At 41.4% G+C, this 21,831-nt stretch overlaps 1 protein-coding gene across 1 annotated transcript; it reads left to right on the top strand.

Annotated features, from left to right (window-relative positions):
- Positions 1–46: 46 nt before the first annotated feature.
- CRIPT (CXXC repeat containing interactor of PDZ3 domain) lies at positions 47–7,417 on the top strand. The gene is made up of 5 exons (XM_045008944.1): positions 47–195; positions 801–866; positions 1,800–1,854; positions 2,942–3,045; positions 6,943–7,417. Exons 1-5 carry the CDS (start codon positions 180–182, stop codon positions 7,005–7,007), a joined length of 306 nt encoding a protein of 101 aa, XP_044864879.1. The 5' UTR covers positions 47–179; the 3' UTR covers positions 7,008–7,417.
- Positions 7,418–21,831: the final 14,414 nt, after the last annotated feature.

The raw sequence follows: 21,831 nt of genomic DNA on the forward strand, positions 1-21,831 counted from the left end.
TGACAGGCGGTGGGGACCAATCAGGCTAACCGGCTATGTGATTTGGGCAAACCGATAGGCTGGATCCGGGGGGCGGGCGAGGCTGAGACCGGAAGCGGATAGCGGCAGTGGCGGTTTGTTTACGTTTTTACTGCGGCGGTCTCCCGGCGGCGGAGCCTGGCGCGCGGCTCTGGCTCAGCATGGTCTGCGAGAAGTGTGAGTCCCCGCGGGCAGCCTCCCCTCCCGCTCCCCCCCCGCTAGCGCCCCGGCACTGAGACGCCCCCGAGAGCCTGCGCTGGGAGCGCGCGTTGAATCCCCGCCGAGGGTCTCAACCACCCCCCAGCCCGGTAGGGGGACGGGTGCGCAGCGGCCTCCCCGCGGTCCGCTCTCCTTCCCCGCCCCCCGAGCAGCTGTTACATCCGCGGGGGCAGGTCTCCCCTTCGGGCTGGGCCTCATCCCCACACGCCCCGCCCTCCCCCGGCTGGGAGGTGGGGGCCGAGACGGGCAGAGCCAGGGGCGGAGCTGCCCGGGGTTGTGTGGCGCACCTGTTGCGTGGCGGCCACCGCTGCCTCTGGGCTCTCCCTGCTCTCGCCTTACGTCCTGATCCTGTGCCGCTGCTTCTGTGGGTGAACAGGCCTCTCTCCGGAAAGGAACCTAGAGAGGCCAAGCACAGCCTGGCTTCTGACGGGGAGCTTGCTGAGCACTGACTCCAGAAATACATATTTAGTGACATTTGTGGTAATAAGCAGCATTTGCTTAGAGGCCTGAATGAAAACTAGGTCTAGTTTCCTCCCCCCCCCCGCTTGTATGTTCTGTTATAGGTGAGAAGAAACTTGGCACTGTGATTACACCTGACACATGGAAGGATGGAGCAAGAAACACTACAGGTACTGCATTTAAAGAGTTACTTAATTGAGGAAGAATTTATTCTCTTATTACACAAAGAGATGACAGTAGATAGGCCGGTCTCCCACTTCTGCCCATCGTTTTAGTCAGATTCTTTCCCATGATAATTCAGTCTACTGGGAATGTAACTACTTTGATCTTCTGTGGTGCTGTATGTATTTCTGCCGGATCGCAGTACAAAATAATGACATGTGTAAACATGGACTAAGAAGTCCTGTTATCTCACATCTTAATCCTTAGGGTACCATATATTCATTTTTTTCCACCCATTTATTTGCTCTAGTCCACTCACCCTCAACTTTTTACTTTGCACCTCAATTGTGCAGTGTTTTCTGTGCAGTGCTGTAGTCCACCCACCTGGGGCTTTACATACCAATGCTTTGAAGTCAATAGGAAAAGGAACCAGACCTTTTCCCATTTTTTCCTCCTTGACCAAAACCTGTATCAAATTAACTGTACAATGGAAATGAGAATTCATATGTTGTAGAGATTCTTTGATGGAAGTTTCTGTAAATGTACAAAATATTGAGTATGCATCTTCTAAGCGTTATGTTTTAATACACTGTCTCGATGCGGCAGGTACACAAGCCGGCCCGGCCCGCCAGGGGCTTTCCCTGAACAAGCGGCGGACCATCTTTGATAACCATTTTGTAGATAACTTTTCATTGTTTATAATATATTACACTTCTGCTCCATTTAGTGTATAGTAGTAGTAATATGAGAACTCAATGTGTGTTCTCTGTTGGACTTTCAAGACTTATGACATTCCTGGGCTCTTGTTTTGAATGAACTTTTTCCCCCTTATTTGATCAAGCCTGGGAGGGGCATTTGGGTGTGTCTTTTGTTTTTAATTTATTAAATAAGCTTCTTACAAATAACTTTGATATTAGTCAGTTTATCTTTCCTCTATAAAGAAAGTGGCGGACGAAAACTAAATGAAAATAAGGCACTGACTTCAAAGAAGGCAAGGTTAGTATTGCAATTTTAACTTTACTCAGATAAGAATAAAGGTCTCATACAAGTTTTGGCCCCAATACAAACTTTTTTATGTATTTCTGAGTAATTTTTAAAACTGATATACAATTCTCATTCTGTTTGTCTGACAGAATGCAAGCTATTTGAGGCAAGGACCATGCAATATTATGATGCTATAAATATTTGTAAACAAACATATGCATCTTCAGACTTGTCTTATATTTATGTGTTCTAGGGAGAACACAGCAGTACAACTGCCCAAACTTTGCAGTGCCTAAACTTACATATATCTGCATAGTTGTGCACTAATGTCTTATTTTAGATTTGGAGAGGAAGGGTTTGATATTGTTTAGGAATTGGGAGATCTGGGTTCTGTTGTTGCAGGGGTGGGCAAACTTTTTGGCCTGAGGGCCACATTGGGGAATAGAAATTGTATGGCGGGCCATGAATGCTCACAAAATTGGGGTAGGGTGTGGAAGGGGGTGTGAGCTCTGGGGTGGGGCTGGGGGTGAGGAGTTTGGGGTGTAGGAGGGTGCTCTGGGCTGGGACCGAGGGGTTTGGAGGGTGGGAGGGGAATCAGGGCTGGGGCAGGTGGTTGGGACGTGGGGAGAGGCTCAGAAGGTGCAGGCCACCCCCATGTTATTGCGTCTGACAAGACTTCCTGTGAGACCATGAGTCACTGAGAAACCGCTGAGTGCCTGTTTATCCACTTGTAAAATAGTGTGATAGATTTGGCCTCATCAGAGTGTTGAGTCTTAATTCACTTTTTGCAAAGTGCTTAGAGATCATTAGGTGAAAGGAGTGAAAGTGCAAAATATCCTGTCATTAATAGTTTACAAATAAAGACTTGCATTTGATCAGCTTTGTCTACACACTGCAGGGATGTGCAGTGGGCCATATATGGCCTTAGGACTCTTTGAATGTCTCTCTCCTAGGCCATAGTCTTTCTACATTGTCTCTTCATAGTCACGCCAAGTTCAATGGTTTTGCAGTTATCATGATGAGGCAGATGGGAGTATTTTCTCCTATGCCTTTTACATGAACGTCTAATGTGTGGAATATTTTATTTTTTTCATCCTAGATTTGATCCTTATGGGAAGAACAAATTTGCAATATGCCGGATTTGTAAGAGTTCTGTTCATCAGCCAGGGTCTCACTACTGCCAGGGATGTGCTTATAAAAAAGGTGAGATTTATGTAGCATGACTTTTCCGTCCCCATCCCAGCTTGAATTTAGTGCACAAATGGAACTCCACTTGTTTTAATTTTAGGCATCAAAAATAGTAGAGCTGAAGAATAATTCAAACTTACCTTGGTAGGTTTATGGAAAACCGTTATTGAAGGTTGCTGTTGCTGAGCAACTTCATGATCTCTCTTAATATAAAATAATGTGATTGTGTTTGAAATTCATTTATAGATTCATAGATTCTAAGGCCAAGAAGGGACTATAATGATCATCTAGTTTGACCTCCTGTATAATGCAGGTCATAAACTTCCACCCCAAAATGCCCCAGTGTATATATGCAGTCTTAATTTAAAAATTCCCAGTGAAGGAGACTCCACCATGACCATTGTTAAAGTGTACCAATGGTTAATTAACCTTACTGTTAGAAATGTACACCTTATTTCCAGTCTGAATTTGTCTAGCTTCAATTTCCAACCATTGGATCTCGTTACACCTTTGCTACAGTTTTCCCATATAGTCTCAAATTTTACTTTATATTTAATAGTCTCACACCAAAAGAAGTTATCTTTAGGTGCCTGTAGCATACAAGCCTCACAAAGCCTCTGATTCTGGCTGTGTAGCACAAAAGGAAGAGAGGGGAACCCAGTTTGTGAAAGAATTGAGTGATGGTGGTTCTTGAAGAATGCATATGTCAGTGGCTGTCTTTGTGACTGACTGACTTCCCATGAACCCAGTTGCAATTTGTGGCAATCAAATGGAGCAACTATGCCACAGTCAGTAGAAGGATAATGCAAATTATATTGAAGGAGACTTACTAAACAAAACTGAGAAGTAAAAGTTAAAGATCAAATCAGCAGCACAAAGAAGCAGACCATTGTAATGCATCCATTATGGTATATACAATAGTGTTTCCATACCGTTGAGCTGGGCACACACAGGGGTGAGTTGATACTCCATTCCTGACTCTAAACTTCCTAGCTCTTATTGGTTTACAGCAGACTTGTAATTATATTTAGGGCTGTCAATTAATCGCAGTTTGGCAAGCGATTAACACAAAACAAATTAACTAGATTTTTTAAAAAGTCATGATTAATCACAGTTTTAATCACACTGTTAAGCAATAATAGAATACCAATTTAAATGTATAATAAATATTTTTGGATGTTTTCTACATTTTCAAATATATTGATTTCAATTACAACACAATACAAAGTGTACAGTGCTCACTCTATATTATTTTTATTACAATTATTTGAAAAAAAGATAAACAAAAAGTAGTGTGTTTCAATTCACCTGATACAAGTACTGTAGTGCAATCTTTTTATTGTGAAAGTGCAGATTTGTAGTTAATATTCACCCCTTCCTGTCAACTGTTGGGAATGGGCCAAATCCACCCTAATTGAATTGGCCTCGTTAGCACTGACCCCCCCCCACTTGGTAAGGCAACTCCCATCTTTTCATGTGCTGTATATTTGTGTCTGCTACTGTATTTTCCACTCCATGCATCTGATGAATCATAGAATCATAGAATCTCAGGGTTGGAAGGGGCCTCAGGAGGTCATCTAGTCCAACCCCCTGCTCAAAGCAGGACCAAACCCAACTAAATCATCCCAGCCAGGGCTTTGTCAAGCCTGACCTTAAAAACCTCTAAGGAAGGAGATTCCACTACCTCCCTAGGTAACCCATTCCAGTTCTTCACCACTCTACTAGTGAAAAAGTTTTTCCTAATGTCCAACCTAAACCTCCCCCTCTGCAACTTGAGACCATTACTCCTTGTTCTGTCATCTTCTACCACTGAGAACAGTCTAGATCCATCCTCTTTGGAACCCCCTTTCAGGTAGTTGAAAGCAGCTATCAAATCCCCCCTCATTCTTCTCTTCTGCAGACTAAACAATCCCAGTTCCCTCAGCCTCTCCTCATAAGTCATGTGCTCCAGCCCCCTAATCATTTTTGTTGCCCTCCGCTGGACTCTTCAATTTATCCACATCCTTCTTGTAGTGTGGGGCCCAAAACTGGACACAGTACTCCAAATGAGGCCTCACCAGTGCTGAGTAGAGGGGAATGATCACATCCCTCGATCTGCTGGAAATGCCCCTACTTATACAACCCAAAATGCCATTAGCCTTCTTGGCAACAAGGGCACACTGTTGACTCATATTCAGCTTTTCGTCCACCGTAACCCCTAGGTCCTTTTCTGCAGAACTGCTGCCCAGCCATTCGGTCCCTAGTCTGTAACAGTGCATGGGATTCTTCCGTCCTAAGTGCAGGACTCTGCACTTGTCCTTGTTGAACCTCATCATATTTCTTTTGGCCCAATCCTCTAATTTGTCTAGGTCCCTCTGTATCCTATCCCTACCCTCCAGCGTATCAACCACTCCTCCCAGTTTAGTGTCATCTGCAAACTTGCTAAGGGTGCAGGCCACACCATCCTCCAGATCGTTAATGACGATATTGAATAAAACCGGCCCCAGCACCGACCCTTGGGGCACTCCACTTGATACCGGCTGCCAACTAGACATGGAACCATTGATCACTACCCGTTGAGCCTGACCATCTAGCCAGTTTTCTATCCACCTTACCGTCCATTCATCCAGCCCATACTTCTTTAACTTGCTGGAAGAATACTGTGGGAGACTGTATCAAAAGCTTTGCTAAAGTCCAGAAATAGCACATCCACTGCTTTCCCCTCATCCACAGAGCCGGTTATCTCATCATTGAAGGCAATTAGGTTAGTCAGGCATGACTTGCCCTTGGTGAATCCATGCTGACTGTTCCTGATCACTTTCCCCTCCTTTAAGTGGTTCAGGATTGATTCCTTGAGGACCTGTTCCATGATTTTTCCAGGGACTGAGGTGAGACTGACTGGCCTGTAGTTCCCTGGATCTTCCTTCTTCCCTTTTTTAAAGATGGGCACTACATTAGCTTTTTTTCCAGTCGTCCGGGACCTCCCCCGATCGCCATGATTTTTCAAAGATAATGGCCAATGGCTCTGCAATCTCATCAGCCAACTCCTTTAGCACCCTCGGATGAAGTGGGTTCCATCCCACGAAAGCTTATGCCCAAATAAATTTATTAGTCTCTAAGGTGCCACAAGGTCTCCTCTTCATTTTTACTAAGACAAACAAATTTGTTTATATTTATGGGAGTTAATGCTGCCTGCTTCTTACTTACAGTGTCCTTTGAAAGTGAGAACAGGTGATTTCATGACACTCTTGTAACCGGCGTTGCAAGGTATTCACATGCCAGATATGCTAAACATTGGTATGATCCTTCATGCTTCGACTTGTAGGCTTTAAAATACTTGTATGAGTTGAATTGAAAAATACTATTTCTTTTATATATCTTTTTTGCAGTGCAAATATTTGTAATACAAAATAATGTAAAGTAAGCACTGTACATTTTGTATTCTGTGTTGTAATTTAAATCAATATATTTGAGAATGGAGAGAAACAACCCAAAATATGTATAATAAATTTAAATTGGTTTTCTATTATTTTTAACAGTGCAATCAAAGCTGTGATTAATCATGACTATTTTTTAATCTCATGATTAATTGCAATTATTTTTAATTGTTTGACAGCTCTAATTATATTAGTTATATATGTTAATATTTTAAATGTTAGTGATTTACCCATAGTGTAGCTGTATCGTTGAGACATAAACTGCTTTAGCAGCCGTAATATCGCTACTGCATAGTTTGCCATTTCTTATAAAAATCAAGAGAGTACACAAACAACTTGAGAATGAGAGCTCATTCTACTCATCCGTCAACTATTCCTGTTTAACAACTTTTTGGAAGAGACTCTATAAAGACTTACAGCCATGAAAATCTTTGAAAAGAAATTTACCCAAACAAGAGTCTTAATATGACTTGCACACCTTATTCTTCATTTTTAGGTATCTGCTCAATGTGTGGGAAAAAAGTCTTGGATACCAAGAACTACAAACAAACATCTGTCTGATTATGTTAAGTGAGGATTTTATGCATTTGTTTCTGAAAATCTTTGTACAATTTAACTTCTAATCTAAAATAGCTTGTGAATATTATTAGAGAGTAATATGTGTCTGAAGAAAAAAACTGAAAGACACATTTGACCAGAAGTCCAAGAGATCTGACATTTATTATTTTAGCACTAAACTTACTGCTGTTTTAAAATAATGGTTTTACACATATTGATATTGTACTGAATTGCAATGAGATGTCTACGTAGTGTTCAGATCAAAACTACCACCATCATATCTCAGATTCTCAGATTTTGTATTCCTGCTAGTCCACTGTTTTGACTCAACCACTTACATAATAGTGTAAACATTTTGTAAATACTTAAAATACGAGATCATGTCAACTCATTAAAGTTGTTGTTCCTGTTCAGTTTTCATTTACTTTATTTTCTGGTCACTTTATGTATTTGTAACTTTCCACATTCAAAAATGAATGGTTACAGTTTTGTCCTGCACTGTGGAATGTTGCTGTGTAGGTATAAACAACACTTTACTGTAGTTGCAGCAAAGAATCCTGTGGCACCTTATAGACTAACAGATGTTTTGCAGCATGAGCTTTCGTGGGTGAATACCCACTTCTTCGGATGCACGAAAGCTCATGCTGCAAAATGTCTGTTAGTCTATAAGGTGCCACAGGATTCTTTGCTGCTTTTACAGAACCAGACTAACACGGCTACCCCTCTGATACTTTACTGTAGTTGAGACTTCTCATTGGTGTATTAACTGGAATAATGTTGGTCTAATTAAAACAAATGATTTGAATACTAAATAAAAAATAAACCCAACCCGTTACTACCGGTAATTTAAATTAACTGCCAATTTACTTCAATTAATGTTACCTTTGCAGCTGAGGTTAGATAGCAGAATGTTTTAGAAATATCTTATCAAGTCTCCTCTTTGAGATTAGTTATTACACCTATTTTGCACAGGGATGTCTACTTGCTCAAGACAATAAAACAAATCCTAATGCTAGTCCCCTGATATTCTTCATGTCCTACTGTAGCTGGAGTGTGGTCTTAAACAGCTATTTTGGAACTAAGGTTCTTGAATGCTGTGTTAGTATAAATGCTTCACTAGAACTATAAAAAGTGACCTTCACAAACTGAGTAGGAGGGACTGAAGCTGTACATCCACTTTCCTGGGAAGGAGGGTGCTTATTTGAGAGAGAGAATCTAGAAACGGTATGTTTGTAAATATGAGCGCACACAGGTCTGAACTTTAGCTGGTGCTGTTCCTTATTATAGTATTTTTACTGGCCTGTGGCTAATCATAGAAGATTAGGGTTGGAAGAGACTTCATGAGGTCACCTAGTCCAACCCCCTGCTCAAAGCAGGACCCACCCCAACTAAATCATTCCAGCCAGGGCTTTGTCAAGCTGAGCCTTAAAAAGCTCTAAGGATGGAGATTCCACCACCTCCCTAGGTAACCCATTCCCGTGCTTCACCACCCTCCTAGTGAAATAGTTTTTCCTAATATCCAACCTAGACCTCCTCCACTGCAACTTAAGACCATTGCTCCTTGTTCTGTCATCTGCCACCACTGAGAACAGCCTAGCTCCATCTCTTTTGAAACTCCCCTTCAGGTAGTTGAAGGCTGCTATCAAATCCCCCCTCACTCTTCTCTTCTGCAGACTAAATAAGCCTAGTTCCCTCAGCCTCTCCTCATAAGTCGTGTGTCCCAGCCCCCTAATCATTTTTGTTGCCCTCCGCTGGTCTCTCTCCAGTTTGTCCACATCCTTTCTGTAGTGGGGGGCACAAAATGACCCAGTACTCCAGATATAGCCTCACCGGTGCTGAATAGATGGGAATAATCATTTCCCTTGATCTGCTGGCAGTGTTCCTACTAATGCAGCCCAATATGCGGTTAGCTTTCTTGGCAACAAGGGCACACTGTTGACTCATATCCAGCTTCTTATCCATTGTAATCCCAAGGTCCTTTTCTGCAGAATTGCTGCTTAGCCAGTCAGTCCCCAGCTTGTAGCAGTGCTTGGGATTCTCCATCATGTGCAAGAAATATTAATAAAAGTACTACAAACACCATGAGCTAAAGGACTGTTAACTATTTGTAGCAGCCTAAATCAGGGGAATGCTCTTCCAAAGCTACCAGGACTTGTAGGGGTTTTAAGTCTTTAGAATCGAACTTTCTGTTCCCACTGAAGGATCACTTAAGCACTGATAGTATCATATGTGCCATCTACAGCTACACAAAGATTTGTTTTTGTTTCCTTATATGTAATATGTGAATATTTTAAACCTATATTTTTTTCTAAGGGTCTATGTATAGATTCCACCTTCAGCTCCTGGAAAACCTGGCTGGTAAGCCTTCCTTGTGAATTAAGCAGCACACACAGTCCACCAGGGTACCTCCACCAAGCGTCTTTATTATTGTTTATATTCTAGGTACATCCCAGCAGCTATATGGAGCCTCTTTCTACTCCCTGGTTCAGCCTTTTATATTGCTTGCTTTCTCCTCAGAGCTATGCAGCTGGCGAGATCATTAGTTCATCAAGCTTCATACAGGTGCAAGTGATCCCTTCCAAACCCAAACTACCTCAGTCACTCCTACTCTAACTACACCCAGTGCCAGGAATGTTCTAAGTGGCTGGCTTCCAGTGGCCTCAAATTATGGCGGCTAACATCACCCCATCACAGGGTCCCTTCCCTTGCTACCACTATCCCTTTTTGCCTGATTTGCAACTCCCTTCAGCTATCACTCAGATGTTGTTTCATTCTGCAAATAGCTGTACTTAGTTTAATTTTTCTCTTGCTGCCACAACTATTACTGAAACAACTTCATGACTCACCCAAGAAATACTGCAAACTGTTGGTGGTGATATTTCCTGATGGGAGGTGGAGAAAACTGAGCTATGAAGAAAGCATTAGGTGTGGCAAGCTATTCTGTTTGCAGCCTTTCTTCTCCAAACTGCCCTGCTGCAGCAGAGCTGGATGCAGGTTTTGTGGGGTCCTGTATTGACATAAGTCCCTGTTAGCTGTCAGTATTCAGTATAGAACAGTTGCAGGGGAAGGGTTTGGCAACCAGGCCAGGGATTAAAGAACTGTTAATGAGGAGGATAGGGAACAAGGGAAATGAAAGTGTTAGCTTTTGGGATGGAATATGACAGGAGTGTAGATCATATGTCTTGACAGTGACCTCAAGTAAGTCTTTTGTGATGGGGGTGGTTTCCCCACAGGAGTAGAGCCCTGTGCAGCTACACACTTGGACAATGGAAAGGGCTGGCCCTGTGCTTCAGAGTGGTGCCTGTTACTAACTCCTGTATGGTAGTTTGAATGTATCCCTCAGAGCAACAGTATCTGCCACTGCCACATTTCATACTCCTAGTAGAAAGAGGCCATGGCGATGGCTGTAGTAGTGGTGCTGTGTCTCAGCAAGTTATCTTTTGACAAAGACCTAAAGAAATATGTGATGGAAAACATTTCAAGTTCCTTTCTATCCCAGGTAGGGAAGTGACAGTAACGTTGCTATGCTCAGCTGGCAGTCACTGGTTGAAATACACTACTTTTACCTCCTGAGGTGTGCTTCTACTCCTGTGGAAACTATTGGGGCAAAAACTGTAAGTGCTCTAACATGACAGTTTTAAAACTTCTGTTTGCCTTGTTTGCACAGAGCTGATGTGTCATCAAAAACTGATGGGAAAAGAATGGTATTCACAAGATCATTATAGGCACAGTAATTTATTTAAATGCCCTAATTTCTTCCTTTGCCTTTGCCAGGCTATGCTTTGACTTTCTTTGGAGGCAGTCTTGGATCTTCCATCTTCCTGTTTTAGGAAGAGGCTGGTAAAAGCATGGTTATTAAATTCAGTGGAGCTCTGCTGATTTACACCAATGGAAGAACAGTGTAAAATCAAGTCCATTAAGGCACCTGTGATGCATCTTTTTAATTGGGTAACACTCAGAGTGTCTCCCATTTCACACCCTAGTCGAAAGCTTCACCCATGTAAAAGTTCAGACTAAGAGTAGATAAGGAAAGACCTCTTTCTGTGTAACCAACTCCAGCACATAAGTCGCTAACTTGAAAAAAAAAATCTTGTACGTCAGAAAATGTATGTTTTCTCTCTCCACTGTGAGAGCAGAAGCTAAAGTGGCATATTCTGAAAACTAGGATGTGATGCTGTATCTGCCCTATATGGATGAATGTAGGGTTAACAGGAGTCTGATATCTCAGCCCACTTTGCTGCACCAAGAGGATTTGTTGTTAGATCCAGCTGGAGGGGAGGTGCGTCTTCATAAAAGAAATCAGTGAATGCTACAGGTGAAATCTAAGGAAGAGACCCAGTAAAGAGGATTTCTCTCTCTGGGGAAAGCTGATGGAAGAAGGCTATAGGGATGGAATCCCTATGAAGGCCCTGGAAAGGGGACAAGGATGAGAGAGACAGTCCTGAGGGTTTATGTTCTACTCAAGAGAGAGCAGGAGTTGGCAGGACCTATGGAGAAGCCAAAGACCTGTGAACTAGAGGAGAGACTAGAATGAGTGGAGAAGCCCCATGAGGGTGTGCTTTTCTTACCCCAGAACAGTGGGATTAAAATGTGATCTGGCCAGAAGGCTGAGAAGAAAACTACGGGACTGGAGTGACTGTCAGCAGAGGGTGTTAGAGTGGAAAAAGCTACTGCACCTACCAAGCTATGTGGAAGCATGTGTTGTGGTGAGTCAACTCTTTCACATAGCATAAATGGGAATCTTTTACCTTGATGAGAGAAAATCAATGATGTTAAGAGACATTATGCTCCTACAGCAAGAGGAGATTATAGGATGCTCATTTCCAGCTTTCTGTCTGAAAATAGATTGTTCAGTTAGTCTGTTCAGGCTCGCATGCCTGTCACTGGCTCTACCTTTTCCAATTCTAGTAATATAATTCTTATTTTCTGTGTTCTCCCCAGGTTAAAAGATATTTCTATATAACTGCTATATTCCTCAATGTGTCCTGTTCAGTGTGCTGATGAGATCTGATTACACATGATCGCTCAGTGTTAGGAGCTGGACTTGCAAACCGAGTAATTCTAATCACATGAAAGAATTAAACTGGATTTATATTGTGTTGTGATGCATGGCTAGAAAGTGTTAAACATCCTGCAAAATAAATAACCCTCAAAAGACCTGTGGGGAGATAATTTTTGTGTATTTACATATGTATGATTAGGGTCAACAATGTAATCAGCAGTCCCTGTCTGTGATGTATTCTGATAATTCAGAGGTCAAAAGAACATCCTGTCATTTAAATGAGTTGTAAACACAGGGTATCTCAGTATTCATCTCTCTTTAAAATGTACTGTGAATGATGGAGGAACAAGCAAATGGCCTTATTTTAATTCTATAGCTAAGTACGGGTGATGGTCCTCCTTCAAAGTCATGCTAATTACCTTTTGAACTCCAACTTGTCAAAAGACATGAAATTGTATAAAAGATCTTTGGGTCTTGATTCTGTCATCTCAGATCTGCTTAGGCTTCATCGGGGAAGTTTTGGGTTGCAAGACTGAGGTCCCAGTTATGCCCTGAATATGATATTTGGACATTGGACTGTAACCTATAAACTATTTCTGGAAGAACTCTTTGCAACTACAAAGCTCAGCATCTATGCTATGAATCTGAACCTCAATGAATTGAACTCATGTCTGTCTGTATATTGATCTTTTAACCATACTCTCTCTGTTTTTTTTTTTAATAAATTTTAGTTTAGTTAATAGGAATTGGCTGTAGTGTGTATTTGGGTAAGATCTGAAACATTCATTAACCTGGGAGGTAATGTGTCCAATCCTTTGGGATTGGTAGAACCTTTTCTTTTATATGATGAAATAAGATTTTTCAGAAATCATCATATTTGACTTAGGTATCTGGATGGAGACCTGAGCCTGGATCACTTTAAGGGAACTGTGTTCTTTGGACTTCTGAGTAATCAGTGAGGTAATAAAGAAGCTGTTTTATGCTGGCTTGGTAAATCTAAGTATTGGAATATCTACAAGCTCTTTGGGGATTGTCTGCCCCATTCTTTGCAGTTCACCCTAATTTAGTGACCACAGCTGGCTCCCCACTAGGACCCCAGTCACATGTGTATTTGCACAAATGAGCTTTATGCTAATAAAGAAGCACTTCAAAAATTATTGCAAAAACCAGTTTGTACAAATTAAGTTAAACCCTACAGTTTGGTGTACTCTGGTATTTCTAAAGCAGTCTGCAAGGCAATGGTAGGATTTGCCATGTGCTGTAGAAATGTGATTCCCACCTTTTTTTCTTTTAATTGGATCAGAATGTGTGAAGTATGTTTCCAAATTAGCCTGCTACACATGTGTTTTGATTTCCAATTAGATGGGGACTTAAGTTGATGAACTCAACTCCTCGATTCTGTTGATATGTACTAAATGGGTGTTTTTCATTACACTATATAAATACCCTCTTTTGTCTTCCTAATATTTACCCATATCTTTACTTCCAAAATGTGATTGTCCATAGCTTTTTGCTCAGTCAAAGTGAACGTTTTCTTCATTCTGTAAATGCTGGTGTTGAATGTACTTAAAATTTCTTTTGCTACCCACTTAAGAATAATCATTCTTATTTTTTAAAGTGTTTTACTGTGTTTGTATCTGTTTTATGACTATATCTCTAAACATACCGACATCCGAACAATATGCTACTGTGTGGGTAATACGCATCTCAGGATAAGTAGGGTATTCCTCTTTTGTACTGCATATATGCAGTGCTGTATTGCACTAAATAACTTGTGTTTGCATGGCAGCTTTTATTTGAGGTTCTCAAAACTCTTCAGCCTCAACAGCCTTTTGAGCTAGATAAGGTCTTTTACAAATGGGAAACAGAAGCACAGACAGGCCACACAGGGCCAAAGCTAGGAACAAAATCCAGGAGTCCTGAGATCCACTCTCCTCTAACCACTTGAGCACAATGTCAGGTGCCTCAGTGCCTTTGTTTACTGGAGAAGGTTTAGTATCTTCAGTGTCATTTCAGTTTTGTTCAATCCTTGTTGTCCTGGTTTGACGTATTGAGGAGTGTGGGGATTCTTTTCAAAGCCAATCTTTCCTGCTATTTGCTCCACTCCTGATTCTTCATTTCCTCATTGCACCCATCCACTCCATTCCCTTTTACCAGCCCTTGTTCTTCCCCACTACTCCACCTTTCTCATTTTACCAATATCTACTCCTTATAATAGCCCTACCCTTGATCCTGTTGATTTTGCTAATGTTCTACACATTTCTTCCTTATCTATTTTAGAGATTTAAACAATTGCCTACCACTGTAGTATCTGAGTGCTTTGTACATAAAATCATTAGCAAAGTTCCTAATAGACTTCATGGTGTGTCTGACACTTCCCCCTTCTCAGTGTGACAACTCTGCTTTGGGTAGGATTTTTTAATATTTGTTTTGTTGGTAGAGGTTTGGGGAAGGGGTCAGTGTTGTGAATGCCTTTCTTATGGTGGAAAGGCATTTTTGAAGAGAGAGGTTTTGTAGCATTTCCTAACGATGGTCAGACTCGGTAGTAGCCTGATCTTTTGAAGTTAGAGTGCTTGCCTTTTTTCCCAGCTCTCATGTCTTTATCCTCCTTCATGTTTTTCCCATCCCTATTCTTTGGCCTGAACTTTATTGCAAAACTCTCCTATTGCATCCACCCTTCATTTGATCCCAAAAATCTAACTAATCACACCCTCACTATGCTGACTTTGATCTTCTGATGTAGTGCGTTTTGAACTTCCTCTGTTTCACTGAAATGTGTCCATTTCCATAAGTGGGTCTTCATAGAGTGTTCCATCCAGACCCCCACATTGACAGGTTTGTTAACAGAAGTGACTAGCTTCTTGGTATTCCAAATGTTGACTTTCCAATTTCTCTTAAAAACATAATTCTTGTGCAAAGAACTTAAGGTGCTGCTGTTTGTTAGTAAATGGAAAAACTGATAGCGATGTGTGATAAATCCACTTTATGATCAACCAGTGCTTTGTTCTGAATAGTATCTATTCATTATTTACTTATAACTGTAAGCTCCTCAGGGCAGGGCCATGTCTCCTGTATGTGCCACACAGCAGCTAGGGCACAGTCAACAAATAATAATGTAAATTACTACAGGAGTCCCTAGGATCAAGAAGGAAAAAGGTCCCAGCATCAAGGAGAAATGCACTGACTCCATGTAGGCAAATGAAGAGGTTAAAGATAATGAAACCATTCAGTCCAAACATTTTTTGAGTATTAAGATTATTTTTTTCTTAGCATATTGTGCAATAGAGACTAAAAGAACACTGGTAATGGGAATTTGCTGTTTGTTTTTTTTAATGTACTCTTTCCAGAGATGATCAGCCTACCATATAATTCCTAAAGGTTATAAAAGAGACTTGTATTGACAGATTTAGTGGGATTGGTGCTTTCTCCAGTGCTGCTGAATTTCTATATGGTTTCTTTGACAGGTTTCAGAGTAGCAGCCGTGTTAGTATGTAACAATATATGTTCCATTCTATCCGAAGAAGTGGGCTGTAGCCCACGAAAGCTTATGCTCAAATAAATTTGTTAGTCTCTAAGGTGCCACAAGTACTCCTGTTCTTCATATGGTTTCTGCTACTTGTGTACTCCATGATCACTTGATAGTTACTTTTGAGCAAAGTGTAAATCATGGCTTGATAGAGATTAGTGGGAGAAAAGAGAGGATAAGCTATAATGCAAGAAGTGTTGCTCTGCACACATCAGTTAACTAAATGATACCCTAATAGAAAATGTTAACGGAAGTGTCCTTACTCAATCCACAGTGCGTTCTGAGTTTCTTTAGCTGCAAGCCATGACCATTCTTTCATCCCAAAGGGGCTCAAAGCACTTCACAGACTAGATGAAGGAATCACTTCCCCTGCCACTGAACTGTTCTGTGGCAGGACAGCATACTACATAATAAGACAGAAAATATCGTATTGCTGTTTATATAAATGCATGGTATACCTACATCTTGAATACTGTGTGCAGATATGGTCACTCCATCTCTAAAAAGATGTATTGGAATTGGAAAAGGTTCAGAAAAGGGCAACAAAAATTATTAGGGATATGGAACAGCTTCCGTATGAGGAGAGATTAATAAGACTGAGACTTTTCAGCTTGGAAAAGAGATGACTAAGGGGGGATATGATAGAGGCCTATAAAATCATGACTAAGGCTAAGTCATGGGTATTTTTAGTAAAAGTCATAAACAGGTCACAGGCAATTTAAAAAAAAAGTCACAGCCCCGTGACCCATCCGTGACTTTTACTAAAAATACCTGTGACTAAATCTTACCTGCTGGGAGGGGGGTACTCCTGAAGACTGCTGCTGGGGGCGGGGAAAGGAGGAACCCAGGGCCCCACTGCAGCTAGGGGTGGCCTGGGGCCCCCTGTTGTGGGGGGGCGGAGCGTCAGGCCAGGGCCCTGCCACAGCTCCAAGCAGGGGGTGGCTGCTGCTGCTCCAGGTGGTCCTGAGGTCAGCCACACCAGCACTGCAAAATTCACAGAGGTCACGGAAAGTCACAGAAGCTGAGACCTCAGTGAATGATTTGCAGCCTTAATCATGACTGGCGTGGAGGAAGTAAAAAATGAATTATTTACTCCTTCTCATAAAACAAAAACTAGGGGTCACCAAATGAAATTAATAGGCAAATTAAAATTAAACTAACAAAAGGAAATATTTCTTCACAATGCACAGTCAATCTGTGGAACTCCACAGCAAACTTGCAGGTATTACTAATGTTTCAAACCTTTGTATTGCAACTGGCTCACTTAAGTGATAACAGTTCTAAGTTTATTCTGATACAATGTTCTAATACTGTAGTCTTGTGTGGGTAGAAGTTTATTAAATGAAAACCATTTACAATAGTGTGTTTTTGTCACCAAGACTATTTCTGGGTGACTTCAGTGTCTGCATGAAGGCTCTTCTATGTTGGCTCAGCATTTTATATTCTCCATGGCAGTGTTTGGGACCCAACCTCCACTGATGAGAACACTTAGACTCTGATTTTGGGGGATGGGATCAGAACTGGAGTGTCATCAGCTTCCCTGGGCTTAAGTCAGGATTTTTCTTCACTTCTGTAAGGTTTGTTTGTTTTTTTTTCTTGTCAGAGATGGGCCTGTTTCCTTGATTTGCTTTTGGAGACTGACAAACCAGTGAGGATCCAGATTTTCAGGGGATGTTACTGTTCAGTCATTGGGTCTAGGGCTGTTGCGCGATTAAAATGAGTAACAGAATCCCATTTATTTAAAATTTTTTGGATGTTTTCTACATTTTCAAATATATTGGTTTCAATTACAACACAATATAAAGTGCACAGTGCTCACTTTATATTATTTTTATTACAAATATATGCACTGTAAAAATGATAAGAAATAGTATTTTTCAATTAACCTAATACAAGTACTGTAGTGCAATCTCTTTATCATGAAAGTTGAAGTTACAAATGTAGAATTATGTGCAAAAATAACTGCACTCAAAAAGAAAATGTAAAATTTTAAAGCTTGCAAGTCCACTGAGTTCTCCTCCTTGTTCAGCCAATCGCTCAAACAAGTTTATCTCCTGTAAATGTAATGCTTCCCTCTTCTTATTTGTCATCAGAAAGTGAGAACAGGCATTTGGTGCAATCCATTAGGTGCATGAATAGGCATATGAGCCTTAGTGTGTCTAACTGGAGAAGCAAACTCTTTCAAATAACATTTTAATTTGATTTCCCACATAGGGCTGGTGGATGCCATGCACTCTGTTGGGGTAATCCTTGAACATCTATCTTTATTCTTGATATTTGGTATCACCTTGTCCTTTTTTGTTAAATTAATGATTTACTTTTACTATAAACCAGGAGTGGCCAAACCGTGGCTCACGAGCCACATGTCTCTTTTACAGTTGAAGTGCGGCTTGCAGGCCCTCCCATATGGGGAGCGCCCCCCCCCCAGACTGGGAGAGGGGTCTAGGGCCTTCAGCCCTGAGCCCCACCACCCTGCTGCAAGGCAGAAGCCCTGAGCCCTGGCAGACACACCTAGCTCTTGAACTTCTTAAGATTATCGTATGCAGCTTGGAGGACCAGTAAGTTTGGCTACCCCTGCTATAAATCAATGCAGTGCTGTGATTGATATGAGAGTGTTTGTCAAACCCCCGTTAAATTAACGAGCTACCGTGTATTGTCTCTCTAAAGGAGCAACTAACTTCTGGGAGTGTTCCAGGAAAGGGCTGAACACTGCAGGAAGACATCTCTGGGAAACTCGGGTGTTAGGGTTCACTTTGTTACCTACAAGGCAAGGTTTAGACTCAGATTCCTGAAGAGTTTGCTGGCCAGGCAGATAAGTTGCTATGTCATGGAACTGTCACATGCTGAGGCTGAGAGGAGTAATATAGTAACTCACAATTCTGGGAACCTCAGCAGATTGTCACGCTGGCAGATGAGTTTGGGTAAATTCAGAGCTGAGGGGGGGAGTTGGGGTCACTCTTCAAAACATAACTGGGCAGTGGAAGCTAGCCTGTGACCTGCATGCTTGTTTACAAGCTTTTGGTGTCAAAACTGTGAGCCACAGTAGCATAGCATTGAAGGCAGCCAGAGTCCCAGGGCAGGCAGTGATACAACCCCTTACTGGTCTAGGTTGAACCCTAAAGCATTACAGTATCAGACTCTGGCCCTATGTGGTTATCTTTTTATTCATCAAAATAATTAAATAATAAATAGAATAAAAAACAAGGACCATTGCTAATTACTCTCCTGTCTCAAACCTCTATTTTTATGGAACTTTATTGAGACAGTGGTGGTAGGGCAGCTGCAACAACACTTGGCTTCCACCAGTTTCCTAAATCATTGTTTTCTACAGTATGGGACATTCCCCCATAGGGTATACAGTATAGACCTCTCAGCTATTTGCCAGAGTCTCAGCTTTTATCATTTGTTTAAAGATAATCTGCAATTGTTGCAGAGAAAGTCCTCAAAATACAAAGTGAGTGTTACCATTCAGCGATGTGTGCCTGAGTTTGCAGAGAGCATGAAACAATAGCTCTGAGGTGTAATTGCCCTATTCTTCCAATGCATGCTAGCTCAGATAGGATGATAAAATGTCAATATAGCTAACTATATCAGTTCTCATCAAAACACATTAGCAAATGCTGATTATAGATCTCCTTTCTTAAGTGTGGTACACACTCCCCCAAGAATGTATGAAGGGCTACTTGGGGGAGCAAGTGTGGGAGATGTGTCATTAGAGATCTATCCATGTCAATTTATACATGTCAGGGCTGCAAGGGGTGTGACTGAAAGACAGCTCAGATTTCCAAAGTTTGGGAGACGCTGTCATAAATCCCTAACCGTCTGCTTTCAGAGATGGGTATGGAACAGAGACAGTTTCCCGTTGAAGACTAATTATTTTCTGGTGATGGATAGAACTAGAAAAAGTGTACATTTTGCTTTCATTCAGTTTGTCAGCAGCCTGTGATGTCACCCATCGTGAGATATTTTTAACTCATTGCCGTGCTTTAGTAGGGTGGCCCTTTATCAAGCTGGTTCACGCCTTCCCCTCAGAGAGATCACAGACACTGCTGTTGGACAACTGCTCACTCTCCCCAAGAGCATCATCCTGTTACACATACACATTGAATAGGAAAGTTAGTGTATCTCACATGCATTCAGTGTGGTGTTTGGCTCTAATAATGGCTGGGCCACATAGAGAAGGTCTCAGCCTGCCTCATGAGATACCAGAGATGAGGCTTTTATCTCAGGCTCCAGTAGCTCATACTTTAAGATGCAGAGGTCCCAGGTTTGACTACTGCTGATGGTGTGTGGCATTACAAGTGGTTATCTGTATGGGGAATTATGGTGGATGAACCTCTGAAGCCCACTTTCCCCGTAGGTGAGGCCACCATAAGGGGTATTGTGAGAGAGGCTGCACTCCTGCCATATTGCTTATGGTTAAGGCTACTGCTAGGTTTATATCACAGAGGTCATGGAAGTCACAGAACCCATGACATTTGCTTCAGCCTCAGGTGCTGCACTGGCAGGGTTCCAGCCACAGGCGACAGCATCCTGAGGGGGACCTCCTCAGGGTTGCAGCAACAAGCGACAGCCTCATGGGGGAAGAAGAGGTGAGCACCTTGGGTGAGCAGCTGAGGGTGTCTCGTTTTCTCCCTGGGAAATATGGTCACCCTGCAGCTTCCAGCTGCTGTGGGCAGAGGGGGAAACCCACAGCTCCCAACCACCACGGTGGCAGGGGAAACCACGGAGCTGCAGCAGCAAAAATCACAGGCAGATCATGGCTTCCTTGAATTTTTGTTCATTGCCCGTGACTTTTACTAAAAATCACCATAACACAATCTTAGCCTTATAGTACTCCGCTTTGCTCCTTTTAATCAATTTTTTCGTTATCACTGCTTCCTCAGCAGCTGGCTGAGAAACACATGTTAACACTGAGCTTGACTAAGACAGTGATAGCTGCATAGAAAAGAAGTTGACAACTCAGCATTATGGTAGATGAAGTGTATATATCTTTTTTTAAAATGTTACATACATTATAACATTGAAAACATTTTTTGGCTATTGAGCTCAGGTTAAAAACCAAAACCAAACCTGCTAATGTTATAAAGTACATAAAATCATTTTAAATAAAACCCTGTGTTAATTACCCACTTCATTTTGATCGCTAGAAAAATTAGATGAAGGTGATGGCCTTCAAAACCATGGAATTGGGGCCCAGTGTATTTAAGGGGGGTAATCATTAGGCTTTTGTATTTATGAAAATATTTAGGAAGTATCAGATCATTTGAAATGTAGACCCAAATACTGCAGGATCATTTGGATCTGAATTTATGGGTTACCCATATTTTAGCATAAATATCACACACCGCTGGATTTGAGGTATTTGGGGGTTTTTTTTCTTTTTAATTTCCATCCTATGTTACCGTGTGCACTAGCTGCATTTTGTTTCCAGTTTTTCTGTTCTATTTGTAATGTAAAATCAGGGCTCAAATTGAGGGTGTAGAGCATATTAACAGTAACACTCAGCACTGACTATTTTCATCTTCAGAGCACTTTGCAGACATTAACTTATCCTCACAACACCACTGCAAGGTAGCAGTCAATCCATTTTACAGAAAGGGAGCCTGAGGCAGAGTGACTTGTCCAAAGCTAAAAAGGAAGTTAGCATCTTCCTTTGGTATTAAAACTCATGGAAAATTCATGGCTCCTAAACTGCTAGATAAACATGTCTCTGCCTTCTATTAATGCAAAATAACTAGGGCTGTCAAACTACTTTAAAAAATCATGATTAATCACAAGATTTTAAAAATTGCAATTAATCGCAGTTTTAATTGCAACATTAAACAATAGAATACCATTTATTTAAATATTTTTTGATATTTTCTAAATTTTCAAATATATTGATTTCAATTACTACACAGAAAAGTGTATAGCGCTCATTTTATTACAAATATTTGCACTGTAAAAAAGATAAAAAATCTCTCTAGTCTCACATATATCAGACTTGTTATTTTTAGGGCTTCAATTAATTACAATGTCTGATATATGTGAGACTAGAGAGAGAAGATGGAGGAGGTTATATCTTTTACTGAACCATCTTCTGTTGGTGAGAGGGGCAAGCTTTCAAGCTTGCACAAGTCTGCCCAGACCTGAAGAAAAGCTCTGTGTAAGCTCAAAAGCTCGTCTCTCTCACCAATAGAAGATGGTCCAGTAAAAGATATGGCCTCCCCATCTTGTCTCTCTAACTTCATGATCCAACACAGCTACAACGACATGTGAGAATAGGACACGTAAGAAGAGTTTGCCCCACAATCTCC

Source organism: Mauremys mutica, chromosome 3, assembly GCF_020497125.1.
Source record: "Mauremys mutica isolate MM-2020 ecotype Southern chromosome 3, ASM2049712v1, whole genome shotgun sequence".
Classification (NCBI taxonomy): domain Eukaryota; kingdom Metazoa; phylum Chordata; order Testudines; family Geoemydidae; genus Mauremys; species Mauremys mutica.